This window comes from Sceloporus undulatus, chromosome 4, assembly GCF_019175285.1.
Source record: "Sceloporus undulatus isolate JIND9_A2432 ecotype Alabama chromosome 4, SceUnd_v1.1, whole genome shotgun sequence".
Lineage (NCBI taxonomy): Eukaryota > Metazoa > Chordata > Lepidosauria > Squamata > Phrynosomatidae > Sceloporus > Sceloporus undulatus.
Window position 1 is genome coordinate 241,085,360 of NC_056525.1, and position 21,330 is coordinate 241,106,689.

Consider the following 21,330-nt stretch of genomic DNA (forward strand, 5'->3'; position numbering starts at 1 on the left):
GTACATGGTGTTTCCATCAGGACCCCTCATATCAGCTGGAGAAGGCGCTGCACTGTTTGGACATATGATGGACTTTGTCCTACTACACTCACCATACTGTTCCTCCTCCCAGAAGATCTTGCAGACTATTCATCTGCTATCAAGGGCATAAATCTGGGCTCTTGATCTCATCCCAAAGACTATGCTGATGGATTGTTAACCTAATCAACCTGCCCTTCAACTTGCTAAGATGCTCAGCCACTGGGGCTTAGGTCCTATTTGATCCATGCTGTTTTCACATTCCATGTGTGACTATAAAACATCATCTTGCCAGAGGTATGCAGAGTGGCTCCATGGGCTCAGCTATCCACCTTCATCTGGCACTATTGGATTGACTACAAGGCGTAAGCTGATGCGGTGTTGGGAACGGCAATGCTGTCATCTATCCTTGATTGGCCTACCCCAACTGCATTGGTAAACCAGCTAATTACCCATTTGTGTGAAGCAGAGATACCATAAAGGAGGAGGACAGGTTTCTGTAACTGTATTTCTTTAAGTGGTCATTTGTGTCCTCACACAAACCCACCCTCCTCTTGTCATTTTCTGCAGATCCATTGTACTTGTGACAGAAGTTGAAACTGAAGGGGGAGTAGCTCTTGGCACTATTTATGTTTGTGCCCAAAGGGGCAGGGTACCTACCAAAAGCTACTCAGTAATTCAGCATTTGGTAGATGGATCTTCACAGGCACAAGACTTATTTGTAACAGAGCACAGATGATCATTTGAAGAACTACATGTATAGGCAAGCAACCCATCCTTTTTTGCTTCCCAAATAGACTCCATCCTGTTTTTCTCAGAAGTCACAGGCTCTAGGGTGACAAGCCAAGGAAAGTGTGTGTATGGGTATAGAGGTCGATCCCCACTTTATACTGGATGAATTTGCTAATCTCTTCCTCTGGCACAAAACAGATGAAAATAAGACACAAAGAAATGAAAGAAAAGGCTTAACCATGCATGTACTTATTTATTTCAGGACAGGAAGAATGGACCAACTCAAGACACAAGGCACCTCCTGCAAGGACAGCAAAGGGAGCCTACAGAGAGCAGCCATATGCCAGATACTGATTATACTGTCTGATGTTGTGAAATACCCAATCTCCACCAGTCCTGTATACTGTTCAAAGTAATTTTTTCTATGAACAATCCCTTTTTATTAAAATCAAAAGTGCTTAATCTGAATGGACGGACTGAGCTTAAATCTATTTTTTGCTGAATGAAAAGCCTGGACAGGAAGACATGTGAAAGGAGAAGCTTTGCTAATTCCAGATTGTATTTGGGAAAAAAGGGGGGGAAAATAGGTGATCAAACAAAAAAAAGGAAAAAAATAACCTTTGATTAACTAGTGTTAAAAGCAGCTAGGTTTACTAAATATGTTAATCTATTATTTTAACCTAAGCGTAACCTTTTATTTTAAAGGTTTTTCAACAATTTAGTTCTAGTTTTACCTTTCAACCATTTTGCTAGTCTTTCTCTTGCAAACATGCGTAAAAAGGGAAGCAGATCAGAAATGCAAATGTGGTATTTTGTAATTTTGAGTCTTGAAATGTTCTGTAGTGTTAAGCAAAGTTTACTCTTGCTTGATACTAAATAAACTTTTGGAAGAAAAATCAGTGTGTGTGAGAGTATGCATTTATTTATTTATTTAAAAACTTTCATAAATAGTAGTAAAACAGGGAGGGAGTCATTTTAACAATGAGCAACATAAAATGTCTCCTATTAAAACACTGTGCTTCTTTCTTTTTTTTAATAAAATTGTATAAACCCAAAGGTGCATTTCATTATATATATATATTTTTCACCCGTACACACAATATAGATTTAAAGACTTGTTAAAGAAAGAATCCAAATGGTCTTGATATGCTGGAATGCCATTTTATATATATATATATAAAAGAACAAATTCTTGCTTTAAAATAGTTAATGCATTTTCTGAAACAAACAAAAAATTAAAAAGAGAAAAACACCTGTGACTTAGTTTTCATCTTGTTGAGCATTTCTTCACTAGTGCAACTTTGGAATTTTTTTTTCCCGTTCTGTTCTTTTGAGAATTTTGGTACCTTAATGACAACCTCGCTCCGTGCTGGAAGCAATAAACACAAAGCTTTTAAAGACTTTCTGACTTGACTAATTGAGGTCGCTTTCGTCAGAGGCAGAGGATGTGTAACCCTTAAAACGGTCTTCATTTGCAAAGGTAAATAAATCAAATAAGATTTTAATCTCACTTAATTTATCTTAATATAACCAATAAAAGCAGGGAGAAGTGCCAATCAGCAAGTTCTATTTTAGATGATGGAGAGGGAGGCTTTAAGATCACCACCTAAAATTTCATATTAAAAAGCTTAATTTGTTTTTAGTCATCTAAAAAGCCATAGCTCGGTCAGCTTAATTGGAGCAAATTATTCCCTATTAAAAAAATGTAAAACCTCATAACTAGTAACTTGTAATCCTAGAATTTATGGACAAATAATGTAACTAAGAACTTAAAACAAAGTCTTTTTCTAAAGCTTTTTCTTAATTGTTGGTTTGATGTCTTTTAATGGTACTATTATAAATTGTGTATGTTATTTTAGATTTTTTAGAAGTGCTGGTTTGTTTTAGTTAATACAAAGAAATCTTTTCTCTTATCAGGAAACACAGCCAAGGAAAGCCAAGAGGATTAAATCCTGTTCCCTGTTGATGCTTTGGTAGGTACTTACTTGAAGTTTCAGTAGTACTGTAACTACAGTAGTAAACTGCATTCAATTCTGTTCAGCATCTTTTCTGTCATTCATGCAATGCACGTGGAGGTTAGTTTTGTCTCTAATATTGGCATAATGGTATATATTAACTTGAATCCAGTTTCATTCTGATGAGAGTAAGTGCAGTGTTGACTTACTATATTCCTGTTGATTTAGTAGGAGTGCACTAGTTGAAATTAATCATTGGATTTAGGTCATATTTATTCCTCGGGCCTGAAATGAGATAGAATCATAGTTTGAAGATACCACAGGGGCCATCCAGTCCAACCCCTGCCATGCAGGAACTCTCAATCAAAGCATCCCCGACAGATGGCCATCCAGCCTCTGCTTAAAGACCTCCAAGGAGGAAGACTCCACCACACTCCAAGGGAGTGTTTTCCACTGTCAAACAGCCCTTACTGTCAGGAAGTTCCTCCTAATGTTGAGGTGGAATTAAATTAGTTACTGTTCTGGGCCTCCTAGTCATTTTTAAGTAAGGCTATCTTGGGATTTTCTTGGCAAGTTTTTTTTCATAGAGGATTTGCCATTGTCATCCTCTGAGCCTCAGAGTTTGACTTGCCCAAGATCACCCAGAAGGTTTCTGTAGCTGAGCAGGGATTAGAACCTTGATCTCCAGAAACATAATCCAGTGCTCAAACTGCTATACCATGCTGGCTCTTACTACATTAGTGGCTGCATTCAAATATCACACAAGTATTTAAATTCTAAAACTCTTAGTTTATAAACCATGCTTTGCAAGGGAATGCCAAACCCCAGAGTATTGCATCACAACACTGTTTTATAAACAACTTTGTGCTAACATCATTCCTGCTCATCCAAAGTATGGAGATGGGTCAATGGGTAGTTTTAACATGAAATTTAAAAATGTGCCCAGATAGTGTGGACACGTTTCAGTGTTAAAGCCCCCGTGATTAGGAATGTTGTTTACAAAGCAAAAGGAAGTGTAACTGCAATTTTCATCCCAGCTGGTGGAAGTCCATTGAATTCAATGGGCCTTATGAAAGTGGTAGCTAACCTTAGTTGGGATAAAGTTTGGATTAAACCCAGAATGCTTTGTTTGGTTAGTGAACAAGTACAAGTGACTGAAAGAAATTTAATAAATATTCAAACAAAAGAAGTTTGTTGAGTGTCCAGAAATCCTGACAAGAAGAATGATGTACAACAAGAAATCTTCATAGTTTGGGAATTTCTGTGCAGAAATGTATGTTCCTTTGTGCAGAGTAAGTCCCAAACTGGAAATGGTTTTGACATCTGGTGGTCTGCAGCCTCTCTCACATTGTGAAGTATTACTCCTGACCATGTGGGAGTCCTAAACCTCTGAGTATGATGCAGTGATTGTAGACATTTAGCTAACAAGTCCTTGTTTGTGGATGAGCTCCAGAATGTTTCCTCTGATTGACCACAGTTTCCCTTAATAGGCTGGCTAGGGCAGCTAATAGTTTTCTAATCATACTATATCTGGCAAATTTCTTAATTCTTGGTAGATTAAAAGATCTTTATTTGGAAGATATGCAGAGTGCAAACACGGATAGCTATTAGCATACAGAACTAACTGAAATGGAAAAGTGAAAAGGGATGGCAGAGTTTAAGGGATTCCAATAAGGTTATATTTACCTGTATCAAGAGAAGACCATGGAAGGCTGGAGGGATTCAGACAAGGGGATCTGAGGGGGACATACAACATACATAGAGTGTGGGTGTGTGTATGGGCTGGACTGTGGGTGTGCAGCCTCCAGAGTGGTTGGTGGTTTTAACAAAAGCAAGGGTGGGATTGGGATGATGGCCCTGGGAAGGGTAGATGGAAAAGTTGGGCTGGGATCACAACAGGGGATAGGCAGAGAGTCTGGCTTACTGCTTTAAATGCAAAGAGCTTATTTGTCTCAGGTTTCAAGAGGAAATGCAGAATATTAGGGGGAAGGATAAAGCACTTTAAAATCGATAGTTTTATTTACTTAGATGTCCACATACATAGGGAAGTGATTCCTTTTTCCATGTGAAGTCGAAGGCTTTCATGGCCAGTATCCATAGTTTTTTGTGGGTCTTTCGGACTATGTGGTCATAGAATCATAGAATCATAGAGTTGGAAGAGACCACTAGGGCCATCCAGTCCAACCCCCTGTCATGCAGGAAATCCAAATCAAAGCATCCCTGACAGATGGCCATCCAGCCTCTGTTTAAAGACCTCCAAGGAAGGAGACTCTATCACCCTCCGAGGGAGTGCATTCCATTGTCGAACAGCCCTAACTGTCAGGAAGTTCCTCCTAATGTTCAGGTGGAATCTCTTTTCCTGTAGCTTGCATCCATTGTTCTGGGTCCTGTTTCATCCTGGAGAGAAGTGACCAGTGGGGTCCCACAGGGCTCTGTCCTGGGCCCAGTGCTATTCAACATCTTTATCAATGACCTGGATGACAGAATTGGGAGCATACTTATCAAATTTGCAGATGACACCAAATTAGGGGGAATAGCTAATACCCCAGAGGACAGGATCAAGATTCAAAATGACCTGAATAGTCTAGAAAGCTGGGCCAAAGCTAACAAAATGAAATTCAACACGGAGAAATGTAAGGTATTGCACTTAGGGCGGAAAAATAAAATGCACAGATATAGGATGGGTGACACCAGGCTGAATGAAACTACGTGTGAAAGGGATCTAGGAGTCCAAGTAGACTACAAGTTGAACATGAGTGAACAGTGTGATGCGGCAGCTAAAAAGGCCAATGCTATTTTAGGCTGCATCAATAGAAGTATAGTGTCCAGATCAAGAGAAGTAATAGTGCCACTGTATTCTGCTTTGGTCAGGCCCCACCTAGAATATTGTGGCCAGTTCTGGGCACCACAATTCAGAAAGGACATTGAGAAACTGGAGCGTGTCCAAAGGAGGGCGACAAAAATGGTGAAGGGTCTGGAAACCAGACCCTATGAGGAACGACTTAGGGAGCTGGGGATGTTTAGCCTGGAGAAAAGAAGGTTAAGAGGTGATATGATAGCCCTGTTTAAATATTTGAAGGGATGTCATATTGAAGAGGGAGCAAGCTTGTTTTCTGCTGCTCCAGAGAACAGGACCCGGAACAGTGGATACAAGCTGCAGGAAAAGAGATTCCACCTCAACATTAGGAGGAACTTCCTGACAATAAGGGCTGTTCGACAGTGGAATGCACTCCCTCGGAGGGTGATAGAGTCTCCTTCCTTGGAGGTCTTTAAACAGAGGCTGGATGGCCATCTGTCAGGGATGCTTTGATTTGGATTTCCTGCATGGCAGGGGGTTGGACTGGATGGCCCTAGTGGTCTCTTCCAACTCTACGATTCTATGATTCTATGATCATACTCGCTTTTTTTCTTTAGCATGGCAGATTTTGCTAGAATGGTGTTTTCCGTTAGACCCACTCATAAAATAACATTGTTGTTTATATTTATATCCATCCATCAAAGGAACTAATGATGGTATAGACAGACATTTCATCCTCTCAAAAGCCCTGTGAGGAAGTTAAACTCAGAGATATCGACAGGCCAAGGCCACCTACTGAGTTTCCAGGCTGAATGAGGATTTGAATTGCAGATCGCCTTAGTCCTAGACTGACACTCTTAACTCTCTCCCTAGTTCTTCATTTTAGTGGGGGGAAAGAGTGTCTAGTCATGTGACTGAATTTCAGAATCTTGAACTATCGGTTGTTCTGATCAATGTATTATGTCTGGGATCAAGAATAAAAATGTATATCAAAATGTAGGCTTGGAAGTCATCGTTCATATGGTCATCTTTGACAAATAAGAATTATCTTCTGGCAATCTCTGCTTCCTAAATTTAGAAAGAATGCTTTTTTAAAGATACAATGGGTAAAGTACAGCCCACAGGTCTCTTGAGGTTTCCGCCAGTCCATCTGTTTCTGTTTGTTTATTTGTTTGCTGCCTTTTTGGCTCATCCCAGATGCCATGCCCTTCCACATTTGGAAGGACAAAAAGGGCCAGCCAGTGGTAAACTGCCTTGCATGGAAGACTCTAGCTGTGGTGGCTTTACAAGAAACAGTCTTCAGAACTCCAAACTCCAGAAAATAAGATTGCAACAAAATGTAGTTCTCATTGTGGTTTTCTCCCCTTTGAGAATGTTGATGTCTCCTGTCGATCAAGGAATAGCAGTAGATGACCACACTTTGTGCAGTTGCCTACCCTTTTTTGAGGCTTTAAGTATTGTACGCATGGTAAATAACAACTGTGTTTAGGCATACAGATTAATGGAGGAGGGATGGACAGTTGTAGCCTTGACTGCAAACCTGCAAGAAGGATTGTCAGTCTACTTGAGGATATATAAGAATCAGGGGGTCAGTTCATGCATCAATTTTTAGTCTCCCAAAACCTTGCTACTCATTATTTGATGACTTCTTGTTTGCCTCATTGAGAAATAATGTTTGAAATATAGGGTACTATACTGCTTTCTTCCATGTGCCACACATACACACATGGTGATCCATACTGACAAGATCTGACTTGGCGGTGGATGGTGTTTTTCCCCCCATGTTATGCCCATGTTGGCATAAAGTCAAAGGAAGTTCTGTTAGTTATGGCCAAATTAATTAAGTTATGGCCAAACTGCATCAAAAGAGCCTCAAAACCATTCAGGGATTTCAGTTTCAGTTGAACATTTGGTTTCAGTTGAACATTAGAAAAAGAACAACCTGACAGAAAGAGCACTTCAGCAATGAGAACCAATTACTTAGAGAGGTGGTTGGGTTTCTTTGTTTGGGCCAACTTCAAAAAGAGTCTGGACAGCTACCTGCTGGGGATGCTCTGGATGGGATTTCTGCATGAAGCAGGGAGTGGGTTTGGATTCAGTGATCTATCCCCTTCCAACTCTGGATTCTATGATTCGCACATTTACCCACTTCTCAGGTGAGCATTTGAATTGCCTGCACTGGACAAGTTGTTTTATCCATGAAATAATGTGTCTGAACCAGAGTCCAACATGTCTTTAAGCTGCAGGCAAATGGGGGACCACTTATTGAATACCCTTCCACAAATGAGTAAAGAGTACAGCTGTAAAGTGTTAACACTCCTGTAATGCCCCAACAGGTTTTCAGCCATGTTTGTTTATTTGTTTTCATAAACCTAACCAGCTTTGGTAGTAAGCAAATCATAAGGGCCTCTCTTGATGACTTCAGAATTCAGTCAGCCTCCTGAAGATGAAAGCAGTCTTTATATTGAAGACATAAAAGCACCCTTCCCTATCCAGCCACATTGACTGAGAGGTTGTGGGTTGTAATCCAATACATCTAGAGAGCAGTGAGTTGGTGAAGACTGCATAAGAGCCCAGATGGGTGAACTCGACAAAGATGTTCAGACATCATTGCTTAACACTACAATATAATTAAACTGCTGTTGCTTATATATATATATCAGCTTTCTAAGAAAGAAATTTCAAAAATACAAACTCCAAAGAATTACAAAATTAAAACCTGCAAACGAAAACTTGGAAGCAATAAACGTGTTTACCAGATATATCTGTGCATTCATCAGATTAAAGCATTGTAACAGCAACTTGCTACTAGTTCTAAAATTAGTTTTTACTCAAATTCTCAAGACTGCCAGAATCTACATATGAGTGCATGACTATAAGTAAAAGTAAGAATGGATAGTTACTGGGCAAAATAGAACTGTTTATAACTGGAAAATACAAGGCCTGTGTTTCAGTAGGTAAATACTGGCATCTGAGAAGTAATCAAATTAGTTCTTTAGTTACATAAAGAAGCCACACTTAACTCAGTGTATCTTGTGCAGACATTTTAGGTATTATTTGTAGGACCTGCATACTTAAAATGTTAGCCTATTTATAATTTAAGAGACACTTTGCCATTAGAATTAGATATTTTAAGCCTACTAATTTTTTTTAAAGTGTGTTTATATTAATCCTTTCCCCCATGGACTACTTTTGACTGAGGTAGTAATCTCTGTGTGAGATTGCATCATTTATTTGCTAGATCAGGGTGGCAGTCATGTGGCCATCTGCATGTGGTTGAACTGCACCTCCCAACAGCCCTATCCAGGAGGCCAGTTTTGAAGAACACTGGTAGTTGCATCTGTGCAACATCCACAGGGTCATATGATTTCCATGCCTGTTATAAATTAAACGTTTTCAGTGAAGTTCTTCTCTTACTTGCAACTTTCTATAGAAAGTACCTTTTTGTTTGCTTTTGGAGTATAGAAGAGCATTCAATGTGAGCCCATACTTGCAATTTGAAGTGGTACAATCCACTCACAAGTTTACTCACCCCAATAAGACCTACATATCACTTCTCAGGAGTCAATTCAGTTATCCCGGATAATACCTCAGGTCTGTTATCTGAAGACTTGGCTGACCTTTTTTTTTAAGATGAGAGGGATTAATTCTACCCCAACTTTTTAAAAGAATACTTGCCCAGAAGTAAGAAACTTCTATATATATTTTAACGATTGTTCCCATTCTGAGAAAAAGGCTGGATGGCAACAAGAACAACAACTGAATCCTGTTGGTGTCTTTGTTGTTGTGTGCCTTCATGTCATTTCCAAATTGTCATGACCCTAAGTCAAACCTGTTTTTGGCAATATGTTCTTGGGAGTTACACACACATAAATTCCACCAAGAAAGTGATTGGATATTTTTCACTGATGCACATCCACATTGCAGTTTAAGGTCATAGAAGTGGAGCTATGCATTTGCTTGCATATTTGGTGTCATAGTTCTATAGTACAACATTGCCATTCAACATAAAAAATTTCCCTTACACATTACATCATAACTCCACATCAAGAGATCTATGGCCTTGTACATACCTGTAAAAAAGTCTGGAGCGGCATTGGCCTTTTTTCCTGTGGAAGGAAGCCACAGCTGCCAAACCACGTGGCTTCCCTCCGCAAGAAAAACAACCCGCAAAAAGCGGGGGTTTTTTCTGTCGTGCCAGTTATGTCTGAGTGCGCCAATGGCGCACTTGTGATGTAACTGAAGTGACGCAATGTAAGGATGCTACGCATCCGTTACGTCATAATGGCAGCGCCTGTGTATAGGCCAGTACGTGCTAGGGTTAGGGATTGTGCGGTTGCTGTACGGTCCCATAACCCTACCACGGCATAAGCACAGCACTTTAGCGCTGTCTATACCGTGCCTATATTACACAACCCCAGTGTAAGATCTTGGACATTGTTTTGGATATTTTTTACTTGCAGAGTAAAAACCTGCTTATATTTTCAGGACGGGAAAAAATATTTTTACTTTGCTTACAAGGGAAGCACTCGAAACTGGCACCACACATTTGTAACCTGAAGTGGCATGATGCCCTGTACCACATGCATAATACAGGTTTATACACAGTTCTGTACACTATATATCACAAAGGTATAGAACTGCTGTTCTTTGTGTTATACCACATAGCCATTGTATTCTAAAACCCAATTATGTGATCTTGCCAAAGCTGAACCTGTGTCCTTTTAAATTAAAATTAGACCTATCCAGGTGAGATACCACAGCTAGTTTGCATTAAATTTGTGAGAAATTCTACCTTTAAAAACACACTGTTAACTATTGTGAACATGAAAACCATGGGCCTTTTCTATTTTAACAGCAAAGCCATTCTTTTGTTTTTCTCCAGAAAGACATACAATAGACTTTTCCACATAAATCAGTAACATTTCTAATTGCTGCTCTCCACCACCTGCAACGTGATAATCCCCAGAGAGTCACAAATAATTACTAGTTCCAAGAATATATACATCTGCAGTTTTTTTTTTCCCCTGCTGTTTTCCAGGGACTTCGCTATGGACAGATTCAAAATACTCCTCTCACCAGTGTGCCTTGGAAACAATAGCCAGCAGCTATATGAAGCTTCACTTGGATTTCCTTTTTTATACTACCTGCTGAACTGCAGGGTTTATAGTATGTATAGCTTTTCAGATCTCAATTTTAATGCTAAAAATGTTTCATTTACTTTTGCTGTACCTTTGTGAAGCAGTTAATAAAAGCTATTCTGTTTCATTGTCTTGTACAAAGAAAGCTTGATTCTTCATCAGACTCCTTTAATTTCTTTAGAGTAAGAATAACCTTGAAAAGGAGTCCCTTTCCAGTTTGCACATTACTGGAAGGGGCTTAGCAGCTAAGGCAAGTAAACAGTGGAGTGTGTTGCAGAAAAACACTTTGGCTAATGTAAGCAGATATGCTTTCAGCACAAGAGGACATAGGAAAGGATTTCTGAAGGACTAAGAAGCCACATTTTATTTCCATACCATTGTGTGAGCTTGTTGGCACTCACAACATTCTGCTGATAAAAATTGCATTATAAAATCACAGTATTGTTTGGTGCAGTATCTGTTCTCTTCCCTTTACTATGCCAGTGCACTTGGAATCTGAGCACATAGTAGCCCCTTCAAAACAAAAACACATGGCAGTTCATTTGCCATTTGAACAACCTGTTATCAGAAACCAAACCTGCATGGCTAGGATTCATGTGCATCAGCCTTGTAACTTCTCTCCTCTGACTTGTCATTTCCATTCAATACACATTCTCACCCTCATTGTTTTGTGTATGGCTCCTACTGCAGCCTCAGTCTTCTCTCTTTACCCAGAACAAGGTCCTCTGCTGGTCAACATATTTCCTTATTATTTATCTCTGTTCCTCAAAATTTTGTACTTCACCTTTGGTCCGCTAGTGCTACCCATAAGAACATCCCTTTTAATGACACGTTTTTGGTAAGGGGCTTGGTTCCAGTTTCATTTTGTGCAGCACAACATAGGCTGGTTGTATCTTAGGAATTCTAGGAAGTTGCTTTAGGCCATCCGTCTGTCTGGCCTGCTATTGCCAGTACAAGAATTGGAAACCCCTGGAAAGCTGTTGGCAAAAGGTGCTTTTCCCTCTCCCAATCCTGTCTGGAGGTCCTGGGATTAAAGCTGGGAAGCTATTTTTGGCCTACTGAAATTCTTTTAAAAATACTAACAAGTTAGAAGTAGGTATTCCTTCATAACATACCATTTTTGCTCTCTTCAGCCCCTGCCCTGACTTGCCTTGTCACTTCCTCCCATTTGCTTTTGGTTCAGGCACAGGTCCCCTGTAAGGAAGGACAAATTTTAAATTCTTGTACACTGACCCATCAGAAAGCAAAGACGCTTTCAGTTACATGTGGACAATTTGGGATATGGAGCATTTCAGAATTCCTGATAAGGGCGACTCAACCTGTATAAAGAAACAGAGCAGCTAAAATTGGAAATGTAGAAAGGCAGACGAATTTAACTATTTTGATCCAATAGAGTCAAACATGGTGCTTTGGGCAGAAGCTTCAGTTTACCAACATATACGCCCAAACTGTAATTCACACATCAGTTTGGATTCAAATGGAGTCTCATGTGGGGAATTCTCTTCTGCTCACATATGGAGGAGAGGGTATGATGGTCATCAACTTCATTACTCCACATATAGCTCCCATACATCAAGCTATTTCAGAGGATCCCCACCTTTCAAGAGTAGCTTTGCAGGAGAGACAGACTGCAAGTGGAGAAGGGGTTGTAGCAAAGCTCAGTTACAAAAAGCAGATGTGTGCAAATCTACACTCTGATCAATATTTCAATAATACTGTCAGTCTGCCTGCAAATGTAAACAGGCATTGGAATGTATTTTTGGTACTGAAACAAGGCAAAGGTATGTGTCACTACACCAAGCACAATTTCCATTTGCTATTTTGACTTCATCACATTCCTCGCTCCCTTGAGGGATTCTCTTGTGCTCCAGTTTTTTACAGTAAGCTCTTTGGGAGCAGAGAATTCTTTATTCTCTGGTCTGCAATTTTATTTATTAATTTATAAATATACATTGCATACATGGCACTGTTTCAAATAACTAAATGGGGCTGTAATGTGTTTAAACCCCCCCCCCCCACATCAGATACATTTAAAATATTCCTCAAATTATCCAAACATAATTTGAATGCAAGTATATGGAGCGAGTGGAGATAGAAAGCACCACCTTAAGGGTTTAACACCCTTTTCTCTCACAGAGGAAGAAATGGATCTTCTGAATACTTTCTGCAATGATCACTCATGTAACCTGAACACAAAGTAAGCATTTTGCTTCAGTGATAATTGTAATACAGTGGGCCCTGTCCTTATGCGGGGGATCCATTCCACCCTCCCGCATAAGGGAAAATCCGTGTATGCTCACACATCATTGTTTATATTGTCGTGCGGCTTCCGCATAAGCAGGAAGCCGCGTATGGCACGGGCTTACAGTTATTACCACCACCTACTCAAAAATTCGAGATTATGCTTAATCTGTATAATTGGCCCTCCATATCCACAGATTCAAGCATCTGTGATTTGAAAAAATACTATATATATATATATATATATTCCAGAAAACAAACCTCAATTTTGCCATGGTACTGTATATAAGAGTCATCATTTTACTATCCATTGTATTCAGTGGGACTTCAACTTCCACAGATTTTGTTATCTGGGGGGGTCCTGGAACCAAACCACAGTGGGTCTCATGGGCCCACTGTAATTGGTTCAAAAAAAATTCCCATTAAAAGTAATCTGTGCAAGGAACTACAATATTTTATGGGTGCAATCCTTTTTGTATCTACTCAGAAATAAAAGCTCTTGGACTCAGTGGGGCTTTCAGTGGCATCATTGGTTAATAGGCTTGCAGACTTAGTGTCCTGTCCACATGAACCATCCTAAAGTCACAGACCATTAGCATACTAGCACTGACTACCCCTTGGGCCATGCAATAATGCTAGTGGAGTGTTCCACTTCTTTAGCCCAGTACTTGGCCTTTGTTAATAACTTCCATGTGACAGGGCTTTTTAGATGTTACTGAAAAGTGACATCTAAATCATCCCTACTTCTCCAGAGAACTAAAGTGACTGAACATAGTTTCACATTTTGCATGTACCAGGGATGTAGCCGGGGGGGGGGGGTGTCTTGGGGTCCGGACCCCCCTTTCCATTAGAAAAATGAATGGTGTGTGCTGCTGCGCCGCCGCACTCAAGCCCCATTATAATGGTGGCACTTAGTCTGGACCCCCCCCTTCCTAAAATCCTAGCTACGTCCCTGCATGTACACTATGTTTGTTGGTGCCCTATATGGAACAAATATATGCAAATGGACAGACAGGCGTTTTAAACATCAACGTATGTGTGAGAAAGAGCTAATAAACATGGATGTTGAGATACATTTGTCTTATCACAGACCAGGGTTGCCACTGGTCTGCCAGAATTTCCTACCATTACACACAATTGTGGTCCTCTTAATTCACTTAGGACAGAAGGAATATGGCTGATCTGGCTGCTCCTAAGGACAAGTACTGTTTTGCATTTGCCCAACAGTGCTTGCTGGGTTTTGCTTGGATTTGGGGAAAGAGATTACATAAATAATTTGGAGAGGCGGTTGTTTCCTGCAAGGCTGTGTTGTTGACCTTGGATCCACATCTTCTAACAAGGGATGATACTGCTACCACCATTACTAAACAATTGTCCCAACGTAGCCCCAGAATTGAGACAAGGCAACTTGCAAAAGGTAACACAAATGCTGCCATGTTTCCCAGTTCTCTGGAGCAGGTTTCTAGGGTTCATGGGCAGTTGGTCTGATGCTGTCTTAGGCACACACATCAATGGCCTATCAGTTCTCTTCCCTCAGACCTTCCTGGCAGGATGTTCATTCAAACCATGACTGGAGTCATACGGATATACTATGCTAGAAGTTTTTTTCCCAGGGCCATGTACCACTGGTAAGTAAAGACAGACAAAATCTACTGACTCCAAGCATCCAATGTCTCCTCTACCTGCCTTCTGCTGTGCCTTGAGCCTTTCCCCTTCTGTACCACTAAGGATGTGGCCAAAAGTCATCAGACATCACTTTCTGTTTTAGAAAAAGGCCTCTCCTTCCTGAGTCCAAACTGACTGCAAGCCTAGAATGTGGCAAAAATGCTTATTAATAATTCCTGGAAACTTAGAGGCCGCAAAAACAGTCTTGCATACAATCCACAGGCCACATTTTACCTATTCTGTCCTACAGAAGTGGAATTTGCTTCTAGAATGGAATGATTTGCTTCATGTTTGCCTACAACTTGCTGTTTACCAGCTCCAGAAGGGCTGGGGAGTATGTGGTCGGGCTACAACTGTCACCAACCTTAGCCACTGGTGGGGATTGCTGGCGTTACACTCCAATAATATCAGGAAGGCCATGCACTGCCCGCCTGTGAGCCATGCCATGGGCCTGAGATTACAGCTGGTGCGTCCTCCTTTCTTCATTGGCTGAACAAGCCTTGACCATCGCTTGTACTTTGTATCACCCAAATTCCTATTTAATTCTGACATTGGGGGAAAATTGGAATAAAAGACTTAAATATACCCTCTGTGCAGATATTAAGGAAAATTATTATAAAATACAATATAGGTGGTACCATACCCCAGAAAAACTATGTAAAATATATAAGGATGGGGGAAAAAGAATGTTGGAATTGTGTGGGAAATGTTGGCACCTTTGTACATATGTGGTGGGAATGTAAGAGCAAAAAACTTCTGGAAGCAAATACATATGGAAATAGAAAAGATTTTGACTATCAAAATAAAGTTTGAAATAATGCTGTTCCTACTCGGAATGATAGGAGAAGAAAACATAGAAATGCAATATGGCAGAATAATTTTTTTATATGGTGGTTGCAGCCAGAATGACATTTGCCAAAAGGAGGTCCCAACAATAAATGAATGGTATAGCAAGTTATATGACATGGCAATTTCTGATGAGTTAACATTTTTGTTAACGGATGGAAATGATAATAAAGTAGAAAAACAATGGATACCTGTTATTGATTATATTGGGGAAAAGAAGGGGGAAGATCAAAAAGAATTAAGTACATAGATTAGGAATAATTAAATGGAGACTTATGGAATAATAATGTTGTATATCAAGGGTGGATGTGATTAAAGGGTGTAATTGAGAATCCTAGAAGTATTATAAAGTAATGAAATATACAGATGTTCATATAATATAGTTAAAATATAGAAATTACATATGGAACAGAATAGTGATGGAATTAAGATTAAAGGTAATTAAAAGAAAGTCAAAAAGGAAATAAAACTCTCTAGTTCTTCAGTTCAAAGGAAGGGAAGATTTTTATTTTTTACATGTTGTATGTTAGAAGAGAATGAAATAGCAAAGAGGTTGAAGTAAGTATGTTTATATAGGAAAGCTATGTATAGATATTAGAATTGTGTGTATTGATGAATGCATTGTGTTTCTATGTATATTTGTTTTTAATTAATAAAATCTTTTCAAAATAAAAAAAAAATTCTGACATTTATACCCAACATTCCCAGCACAAAGTAACAGAAGTTTTGCCATGTAAAAGAAATACACCCCTCCCTCCACATTTGCTGGGGTTAGGGGCACAGGACCCCTGTGAATGTGGAAAAACCACAAGTAACAAAAACACTACTTTTTTACCTCTCGAGGAATCTGTAGATCCTCCAGTGCAACTCTGTGGTCAACATCTACCAGACATTGACCATAGAATTGCACTGGAGAAGCTCCAAATGCCCAGTGGAGTGTTCTCTCTAGGAATCTCTGGGTCCTTCAGTGCGACTTTTGGTTAAAGTTGACCATAGAGTCACGCTGGAGGACCTAGAGATTCCTAGAGAGAATGTATTAATAAAATCTGTGATGAGTCAAAGCTGTAAAAGTCAAAGCTGCAAATGTGGCAGGATGAGTGTATGCACAAAACCAACTCAAGTTGATAACTATCTAATTTTTGTTTTAAAAAAGTAACATTTGACACATATCCTTGGCTGCTTCTCCGCTTCAGAAATAATGCAGTTTGATTATCAGAGAGCTGTGGTGCCAAAACAAACAACAAATCCCAGGAATTCATAGGATGGAACCATGGCAGTTAATGTGGTGTCAAACTGCATTATTTCTGCAGTGCAGATGCAGCCCTTGACTAAGTTGCTATTCCTTCCTTGTATCAGTCCTTAGTATTGTTCATTTAGGGCCTGAACAGACAGGCCAAAATAAAGCTGCTTTGGGTAGGGATGTCATATCCCGCCGGTAGGTGGGACAAACCCACTTTTGGCGCTCCGGTCCCAGTCCGGTTTTGCGCCAAAGGCGGGACTGCCCCGCCCACAGCCACCCACCTCCTCCTAACCACAGTTAAACAAACATGCTAAGATTCACCACAGACAGAAGTTAAAATGTAATGCGTATCAAAACGTGGATTTTAGTCGTTTTAACTACTAATTTTATGTGATTTATATTATTGTTATTGTATTTTATGTGATGTTATATATATAGATGTTTGTTTGAATTTTAAATGCCTTAAGGTTTTTGTGAACTGCCTTGGGTCCCTCCGGAGAAAGGCAGAAGATACATGAAATACATACATAACACTGAATAAATAGACACTTTGTTTCATGCCCAAGGTTTACAAACATTTCTATAAATTACCTTCAGGCATGTGTGTAAGGTGTATACAAACATAACATAATTCATGTAGATTTGGGTCCTATCACTAAGATATTATGATGCAATCTTCCAAAATCTGGAAACCTGAAATCCCAAAAACTTCTAATCCCAAGCATTCGGATAAGGAGACTCAACCTGTCATGTATCTTTCAGGACTGAAGCCCCCCTATTCATGCCCTCTAACTGTCCCAATTCGTCAGGGACCCGTCCACTAATCCTCTTCATCCCATTTATTCAAAGCTTTTAAATGTCCCAGTTGCCTCCTTTTTCTGTTTTCTCCTTGTCCTCAGATCCTTCAGTTGTCAGATTATGTTTAAGTGTGAAAAAGTTTGCACTCAATTAACTCGCAGTAGGAGGGAAGAAGAGGAGGCAGAATTTTTTTCCTTGTAGGCTCAAGCAGAGAACTAACTGCTGCCGCCTTTCCCATTTGTGAGTTCTTCCCTTATAACTTTTCCCATTTGGCTACACTGCGACACTCTGATGTTTTTGGTCCGTGTATCTTGGGCTTTTCTTTGTGATATGATGAAGGGTAGCAAGTCAGTTCAAGGAAGTATTGACCCTATTTTGCTTTGGTCAGGCCTCACCTGGAATATTGGTCCAGTCTGGGCACACAATTTAAGAGAGATATTGAGCAACGGAGCATGCCCGAAGAGATGACTAAAATGGTGAAAGTCTGGAAACCATGTTAAGTCGAGGCTTCATGGCCAGCATCCAGTCAAGATAATGGCGAAACGTCAGGAAAACTCATCTAGAACATGGCCACATAGCCTGAAAACCCACAAAAAACTTGGACAACCACATTTATGTTTAGCCGTGAGGAGGAGCCAGGTTAGAAGTGTCATATAGCCAATTTAAATATTTGAAGGATGTCATATTGAGAGGGAGCAAGCTGTTTGATTGTATGATTTTAAGCCCTAAATTGCAGGTTTGGTCCCTGAACTCTCAGGGACTGGGATAATTCTAACCTGCACTGTCTGCCAAGTCCTATCGAACATTCAAACCACTGCACTTTGCTTTACAATAAAAATCAGAATAATTTCCTTTTCCACCTTGAGTTCTAAAGAACATTGGAGATGTTGTGCTTGAATGTCTTGTGTGGGAAGCTTGGCTTGGCTGCGCTGAATCATTCCCGTAAGAACAGGTTATCCGCTGGCGGCTGTCTCTTCTAGAGGACAGGTGGCGTGTGAGCTCCTTCTACTATCCCATGTTCTGTTGTTATTAAGACCCTTGATCAAGGTCGTGTCTGCCTCACCTTGCTGCAACCAGAAAGGCACGAGTGTGTTTGTTTTGTTTTGGAATGAAGCAGTCATAAGTGAGACAACTGGACACTCTAAGTTTTCGGCATGCAAGCCATTTATACTAACTTGAAAACCATGATTGCCTAGCATATGTGGTCCTATCATTGGTGATGGACACACTGGAATTATTTCAAACATGCTTACATTTCTCTTGATCACAGGAACTTCAGTATGGGACTTTTACGGGCATCAACTTGTTTCTGCAGTTTGACACATTATCCCAAGATTCAAAGAAGCGGTTGTGTGTTGTTACACTATAGGCTAATTGGACTTCCAACACTGTGACTGGTTGGCTCCGCAAACTTATTCCAGGGAATGTACCAAAGGGACATTTTACATCTTGAGATCCTTTAATCACTTCCCCTTGCAGAGCTATTTCCCAAAGGAACCTTGAATATCCAAAGACAGCAGAAGAAAAACTCCCAGAAGTCTCATAGAATGAATACTGAAATTAATAGGGGAGCATATCAGATGGATATGCTATTCCGGTGTCTGGGCCCCGTGACTGCCACTTTTAGAAAAGTGGTAGAAAATAATAAATAAATATAACATAATAATCAATTAATAATAATATTATTTCCCCCACCTCTCCCTGCAGACGAGGCGGGATTACCCACATAGAACAACATTACAAGATAAAAAACTACAGTTTGATTACACTCAATAAACAGTAAAACCGCTCAATCATATACATAGACTAAATCATCATTTAAATACAATCTTTACAAATAGAGGTTGGGTCTTTCTAACTCTCTTATAGCAGATGGGTGGATAGGTCGCTGGAGTCATCCATCTTAAGTGCCTTTTTAAAGGCACTAAGCTAGTATGAGTGGATCTCTTTGGCAGCCATTCCACAATCCAGAGCACGGCCGTAAATGCCCTGTGAGAATTGTTGTTAACCTGGTATTTACATATGTAATAGGTTCTTCCCAGTGTTCTGAGAGTGCGCGGCGGATTGTGTAGGGCAGAGGCGTTCCCTCAAGTAACTGGCCCAACCATGTGGGCTTTAAAGGTAATAACCAACACTTTGTAAAGCTTGCTCTAGTAGAAATCTAGATGGTGTCCAATCTTGTAAGCTTCCAGCAGACACTGGTTATTCCATGTTTCATCTGTTTAGCACTGCTACTCTGAAAGGCAGCACCTTTCCAGGGTTTCGGCAGACTCTTCTCGTACTACCTGGCTATGGCTAGTGTTTACTGCTTAGATGAAAACAATATCAGTGTATTTAAGGTTGTAACGCAATGCAACATGGGATTTGAGGGTGCCCAGCAGTGGAAATAAAGGCTAGGATAGAGCCAAGTGTACACTCGGACTAAGGGCCCGAACAGACAGGCCAAAATAAAGCTTGCTTCGGTCATTTGGAGGTATGCTGTTTAAATGCATGCATGCGTCCTAAGAGGCCGAAGCTGCACCAAAGCTGCACTCCAGTCCTAAGGACTGGAGTGCACTTTGTTGCACCTTTGGCCTCTTAAGATGCGTGTGTTATATACACAGCATACCTCCAAATGTCCAAAGCTAGGTGCCATAACTGACCTCCAAACAGGGACAAAGTAGGACCATGTAGACAAAATTTTCAATGTGGGTACATTTTTAAACTGGAGGACCCATGGAAAAATTCATCTTAAAAAACTGTTACTATAAATCTGTTTCTTAGGCATGATCAATGGAGGACAGTGGGCATATTCCTGACAGATGAAAGTACTTCCCTTTCTGGCCACCCCCTCCCCCCATTCCAAACAGCACATTTGGACCCACTGAACATGGCTTTATACATGGCCATCTCTTGCATTTCCAGCTTATCAACACACTGACATGCTATGCCTACTGAATTGTCAAGGTGGTTAACAGAGAGGTTTGCCCTGGATCAACTACTTCTCAGAATGGTACTTGGCAAGGGACTTGGGTTTTTTTCAGCGCATAATGTGAAAACAGAGCAACTTACATTGGTCGTGCCTCAGAAGCTGGCTCATTCATCATCATCATCACATCATCCTCATCCATCCTCATCCCATCCATCATCATCGCTATCCTCTTCCTCGTCCCCCTCTTCCTTCCTCCTGTCTTCCTCCCTCCCTCTCCCTCCTTCCTTCCCCCCTCCCTCCCTTCCTTCCTTCCCTCCTTCCTCCCTCCCCCTCTGCCTCCCAGGCCCAAGGGAGGAGGAGTGGGTGGCGCCTGGCGCGCTCCCGCCCACGCGCCAAGGCAACAGGCAGGCCACCCCATCTCCGCCTCGCATGCCTCCGCTAGGCGCTTGCTTGCCCTGGCACGGCGGAGGGGGCAGAGGTGCTGGCCTGGCTTGGGTTCACTCCCCGCCCGCCCACCCGCTGCGTGCCAAGGAGCAGGCAGGCAGCACCCACCTCTGTCTCAGCCTCCCTCCTCTGCCTCCGGGCCCAAGGAAGTGTCCAGACGGTCACGCGAGAAGAGCACGAGGCCGAGAGAGGTGGTGGGTGGCTGCTGCCTGCTGCCTTGGCGCCGGGTGGGCGGGGAGCACGCCAAGCCAGGGGGCACCTCGCCTTGTGTGATTGTGCACGACCGCGCTGGGCGCTTGGCTTGGCCCGGCCGGCAGGAGGCAGAGGAGGGAGCGGGGCTGGGCCTGGTGCTTGGCGCGCTCCCTGACCGCGCGCCTAGCAGCCAGGCAGGCACGCCCCCCACCTCTCCTCCGCGCGACCGCACTAGGCATTTGCCTTGGGCCGGGGGGCGGAGGCACCGGGAGGAGGAGGAGGCGGTGGCTGAGGCCCGCCAGCTGCATGAGCAGCCCCGTGCAGCCAGAAGAAGAGAAGGACGGAGGAAG

At 41.3% G+C, this 21,330-nt stretch overlaps 1 protein-coding gene across 5 annotated transcripts in view; it reads left to right on the forward strand.

Moving 5' to 3' along the window:
- Positions 1 to 10,770, forward strand: part of KHDRBS3 (KH RNA binding domain containing, signal transduction associated 3) — a 141,999-nt gene extending 131,229 nt beyond the window's left edge. For 2 of the 5 annotated variants that reach the window (XM_042462424.1, XM_042462419.1), the window contains 3 exons: positions 1,013 to 2,230; positions 2,668 to 2,723; positions 10,544 to 10,770. In XM_042462424.1, coding sequence (XP_042318358.1) covers positions 1,013 to 1,104 — 92 coding nt within the window. In that variant the 3' untranslated portion in view covers positions 1,105 to 2,230; positions 2,668 to 2,723; positions 10,544 to 10,770. Of the gene's footprint in view, positions 1 to 1,012; positions 2,231 to 2,667; positions 2,724 to 6,206 lie in introns of all 5 variants that reach the window. The other 3 variants (XM_042462423.1, XM_042462420.1, XM_042462421.1) reach the window with 3 other exon arrangements.
- Positions 10,771 to 21,330: the final 10,560 nt, after the last annotated feature.